Source organism: Aplysia californica, unplaced genomic scaffold (assembly GCF_000002075.1).
Source record: "Aplysia californica isolate F4 #8 unplaced genomic scaffold, AplCal3.0 scaffold00364, whole genome shotgun sequence".
Lineage (NCBI taxonomy): Eukaryota > Metazoa > Mollusca > Gastropoda > Aplysiida > Aplysiidae > Aplysia > Aplysia californica.
In genome coordinates, this window is record NW_004797634.1 from 296,235 (window position 1) to 301,722 (window position 5,488).

General features: G+C 43.0%; 1 protein-coding gene across 1 annotated transcript in view; it reads left to right on the top strand.

Annotated features, from left to right (window-relative positions):
* Positions 1–5,488, top strand: part of LOC101864470 (neuroblastoma-amplified sequence) — a gene marked incomplete in the record, with an annotated part of 104,153 nt that overhangs the window by 52,852 nt on the left and 45,813 nt on the right. Inside the window, 2 exon segments of the mRNA XM_013085297.2 lie at positions 2,559–2,617; positions 4,913–5,015. Coding sequence (XP_012940751.1) covers positions 2,559–2,617; positions 4,913–5,015 — 162 coding nt within the window.

The following is a 5,488-nucleotide window of genomic DNA, read 5'->3' on the forward strand; positions in this document are numbered from 1 at the left end:
GTGAGGGGGTGGGGGCAGAAAGTGGAAATGAAAGCAGACAACAGAACATTGCTAGAGAGCAGGAAAGGAGGTGAAAGGAGACAATTTTAGAGAAGAAAATGTTTTGGTCGCTACCCGGATTCGAACCCGGGACCTTTGAGTGAGAGGCCAACACCTTAACCTCTATGCCACGAGAGTCCCCGGCTGCTTTCTGTCTGCTTTGTACAGTTATTGCTCTGTCCTGACTATCCGGGCACACTGTTAGCTCAGTTGGTAACATACGGGCTGTAGTGCAGATGGCCCTGGTTTAAATCCCTGCAACTCCTCGGGGCGGTGCCACTCACTGAAGTGTCTTTAGGCCATTCCCAAAGGGGGGACATTAACCATGTTCTTATGCACAGTAGAATTGTAAATGGGCTCATTCATCGATGTCATGCTCATAACTGTGCCTGAAATGCAACAGGGAACTGCTGCTTTTTCTTTCCTCATCCTTACTATCGTCATTTTTTCCTCTTCTTCTTTTGTATGTTTGTCACACTCTTGTGACCCGCTATTTCCGGGGTGCCTTGATAGTGGAAGCAGATTTTGTGCGGTTGAAGCTAGAGAGGTGAGCAGTCTAAGTCTGATTCCCTGTAAAGACTTCTCTGTTGACATCCACCCCTTGGCGCTCATATGACCTTATACAGTTGCGAGCGCTGTAAAACCCTCTACTAAAACTAAAAAAAACTAAATGCCTGCTAGGATGGTCTTGGACAGGTTGTTTGGGGACTTTTCAAAACTCTCCACCCAGTTGGCTCGGTGTCACCTGAGATGGACGTTATGTTTAGAGGTCTTCTGAAATAACTTTACCTTGTTTGTATTGAGAGCACCGGGCTATTTTTAGCCTTGACATCCCTGTGGCCCGGGTAGAACTAGAGTCCTTTACTCCTGAGGCACAGCCAATACTTATTGTGTCTGCGTTTCATTTGCGGGAATTAAAGAAATGTTTTTTTCTGCTTTTTAAAAAAAGTTTTAGAAGAGAACATGTGGGATATTTTTAGAGACAAATGGATAGTTTACGGTAAAAAATACCTGACTGGGTTTGAGGCGGCTGGTATTCTTTGAGGGAAATGCTCGCGATCGGGACTGTGGGAACGAGAATTCATGCGAGAAAAATACGCAGCTTGGGTTGTAAGATTTAAACAGTTCTTTTACCGTCTAAACTCTGTGCCGTGATCATAAGACTTTTTTCAGGAGTTTGGTTTCTTGTCCAGGAGTAAATCGGCGTCTGTGGTGTAGCGGTTAGGCACTTCGTTGTCACACGCAGGAGACCCGAGTTCAATTCTTGCGTGGGGAGAGTTTTTCTGGAGTACGGTGGTCTTTTTGCTGGGATGTTGTATCCCTCTCAGCATGGGTTGGCCCTGACAGGGTTGAAGACTACATCCTAAGTGGTTTAAATTGTCATATATTTTTTATTGTTTACAGATGAATGAAAAGAGGCTGACCTCTTGAGCGTGGCTCATTTGTGAATGTTTTCTGAATCCGAGCCGTGAACAAAATTTTTGTGTTGAGAGTCCTAGAGCTAGAAGTGGTAAAATTTTACCGTTTTTATTTTGCGTATCATACAGCTAGAAGTGCCAGAAAGTTTTTGGTTTTTTTGTGAATTCGAGAATTAGAAGTGCTAAAAGTCCTTTTAGTTTTGTTTTTGTGTACCCTAGAGTGAGAAGTGCAAATGGCTCTCACTTTTTGAGTTGTTTTTGTGTGTCCTAGAGCTAAAAGTGCTAAAAGTTCCTTGTGTTTTGTTTTGTTTTTGTGTACCGTAGAGCTAGAAGTGCTGAAAGTTGTCTCTTTTTTCTTTGTTTTTGTGTGTCCTAGAGCTAAAAGTGCTGAAAGTTCTTTGTGTTTTGTTTTGTTTTTGTGTACCATAGAGCTAGAAGTGCTGAAAGTTGTCTCTTTTTTCTTTGTTTTTGTTTGTCCTAGAACTAGAGTGGGTGGTTGGTGGATGCTCTGGTGTGGTTTGCCCCTTCTTTCCTGTCAAACTTCTGTCATCTTTAGCTCTCCTTCTTTTCTTTGTATGTTTCTGTCTAGTGACACCTCTAGTCTTTGACACTATTATGACCTAATTGTGTTGCAAGTGCTGTAAAATTTCTTTACTTTCCCTCTGATATTTCTGTCTGTGTGGGTGGTTGGAGGGTGTCACTGGTAGGTCCTACTTCTTTACTTTTCCTCTGTTGTTTCTGTCTGTGTGTCTTACTTTTTTCTCAGGACTAAATGACCATTATCGTGTTGAGTTGCTTCTCTTTACTCAAACAAACAAGCAAAACAAACAAAACTCGTAGTGGGTGGTTGGCGGGTGCTCTGGTGTGGTTTGTTCCTTCTTTCCTATCAAACATCTATCGTCTTTATCTCCCCTCCTTCTTTTTTTATGTTCGTTACTCCCTTGTATCATCTCTAATCTTCTGGCGCTCATATGACCTTATGCAGTTGCGAGCGCCGTAAAACCTCTACTAAAACAAACAAAACAAAACTCCCACTAAGGCTGATGCTAGAGAGGGAAGTGCTAACTAACAGTTCTCTCTGTTTTGTTTTTGTGTTTCCAGAATGATCCAGAGGAATCTCGGAGTCTGATGGTCAAGTTGACGCGACTAGCGGGGAAAAGGTGAAGGAGTCAACATTTTGTGTGTACTTTTCTGTTATGGTTTTGTGAAGTCGTTTACGTGCACCCATGTGACCTTACGCGGTTAGTGGGTGGTTAGCGGGTGCTCTGGTGTGGTTTGCTCCTTCTTACCTATCAAACATCTATCGTCCTTGTCTCTCCTCCTTCTTTTTTATGTTTGTTACTCTCTTGTAACACCTCTAATCCTCGGCAGTTATATGACCTTATTGTGTTGCAAGTGCCGTAAAACATTGTACTAAAACTAAAAATTTAAACTGTATCTGTTGTGATATGTGATCTTTGCTTAGAAATGTTTTTCTGTCTGAAAGTTGTAGTATTGGTTGTCTGTTCTGTTGTCATGAATGAAACAAGGTTTTTTTTGTAGGTTCAGATCAGAACTTTCAGGAAGGTCTTTTATGAACGTAATTTTAATTATGATAACAATAGTTGAAAATATTGTCATGTAGAAGAGAGCAAAATCCGGATAATCTATCCGGATAACCAGATAATTATCAATGAAACATTGTCCGAATTCAGACTCTTAACTCCCTTTCCTGACCCGTTTGCCCAAGTGGGTGCACCCATTTGTTGAAGTGATGCTAGCCCGTTTGTCGAAGTTGTTCTACCCCTTTTGCCGAAGTGGTTCATAACATATTATTAGCCGAAGAGGTGCACTAACATATTATCCGGATTTCGCTAAAGCGACTCAGTGCCCAGCTCTATTGTCATGTACAGCTTGGGGCAAAGAGGTGAAAAATGTACTGCAATTTGGCTTTTCTTCGTAGTACTTTTGGTGATACAGTGACAAAGAATTCCGTTGCCTGCACGCTGTCAAGCTGTGTGCAGTAAGGTTGGAAAAAGAAAGGAAAATGCTACTTTCGTTTATAATTCGATTGTAGAGAATTTGGGTTACAGTGGTGGTATGTGGGTGGTTGGCGGGTGCACTGGTGTGGTTTGCTTCTTCTTTCCTATCAAATATCTATCGTCCTCATCTCCCCCTTCTTCTTTTTTATGTTTGTTACCCTCTTGTAACACCTCTAATCTTCTGGCGCTCATATGACCGTATGCAGTTGCGAGCGCCGTAAAACCTCTACTAAAACTAAACTAACTAGTGGTGGTACACAATATATGCATGAACGGTAAGGATGTACAGTATTTTATATTTTGTGGGGGAAAGCTACAATAGTTGTATAGAATAAAGTTTAACATTTCACCAAAGACTCGCTCGAGTTTGTAAACTTCTTGAAAAAAATCACAAACTCACAAATTCATTGAGCGCGCAAAAAACCCCAAAACAAACCTGGTGTGCAGTAAATGCCAGACGCATTTGTTTCCGTTCAAAAGTCTTTCTACAAAATGATTTTTTTGACAAAAGATGACCTGGAAGTTCATCGGCTTCTGTGGTGTTGTGGCCTGGTACTTTGCCGTCGCACGCAGGAGACCCGAGATCGATTCCTGAGTGGGGAGCACTTTATTTGAGTAGATCTTTTTGCGGGTGCGTTGTTTCCCTCTCAACTCAGGTCAGCCCTGACAGGCCGGGTCAAAAGCCACCTCCTAAATGATAATAACAATAATAAATAGGGGGGCTCTCGTAGCCTAGAGGTTAAGGTGTTCGCCTCTCATTCAAAAGGTCCCGGGTTCAAATCCGGGTAGCAACGGAAAAATTTTCTTTTCTAAATTTGTCTTCTTTCACCTATTTTCCTGCTCTCTAACAATGCTCTGTAGTTTGCTTTCGTCTCCACTTTCTGCCCCCACCCCCTCACCTCCTTTGCCCCTTCCTCTGGGCTCCTGGCTCTTTCTGCAGCCTTTCTACTGCTTCTCCTTGGCTCCATCTTACTGCTGTCTTTCAGCCATATGCCTGATTTTTCTGGAGGAAAGATCTACACCTAGCCTTCTCGGACAAGGGCGAAAAATCTCGGAGGTCCCGTGTGCAAGTTGCGCACATTTAAGTTCCCTTAGTGGTCTAAAATCAATTTAAGAGTAGGCTTCAGCTGCCACCCGAAACAAAATTCAAAATTTCTGACCAACCAAAAATGTTTGGTGTGACCCGCGTACTCATATGACCTTATGCAGTTGCGAGGGCCGTAAAAGAATTATCGAGAAAAAAAACCCAAACCTCTATACGCTCTCTGTTGATCCAAATTGAGTCAATGAGTGTGTAAAAACAGCCACCCCAATTTAATACAAAACAGAAGGTTATTCCTGGAAGTTGTGATCTGGCCTGGTGTGTGTGTGTTGAGACAACGTGGATGTTGTGACGGCTGCGTTGACCAGACGTGACCCCGTGCTCTCCCTCAGGTCTCTGCCACTCACGGAGATGGAGTGGCACAAACTTCACGACAGCGTCATGCTGCTGCAGAACAAGGTGTTCCGATGTGTCTCGCGCAACGTGTGTCATGAGGTGGGTGTATAGTGTGTCGATGTGTCGTGTGTCGTGTGTTATGAGGTGGGTGTGTAGTGTGCAAACGTGTTGTATCTTGTGTGTTGTGTTGTGTGTGTAGAGTGAGCCAATGTGTTATGTGTCGTGTGGTGGATGTATAGTGTGCAGATGTGTCGTGTGTTGTGTCGTGTGTTTGTGCTGTGTGTGTTGTGCCGTGTGTGTAAAGTTTGCCAATGTGTCATATGTCGTTTGGTGTGTGTAAAGTGTTGTGGTGTGTCATGTGCTATAAGGAACGTGCAGTGTTGTGGAGTGTCACAAGCAATGTCTGTCATGTGTCACGATGTTGGAGAAAAAACCCCCCCCCAAAACTATACAATGACCTATGAATTACTCATGCACGCACACATTTACACACACACAATTAACACACCTTTGCTGGTTACTATTGTGAAGTGCCTTATTCACTATCTACATTATTCACTATCTACCCCCCC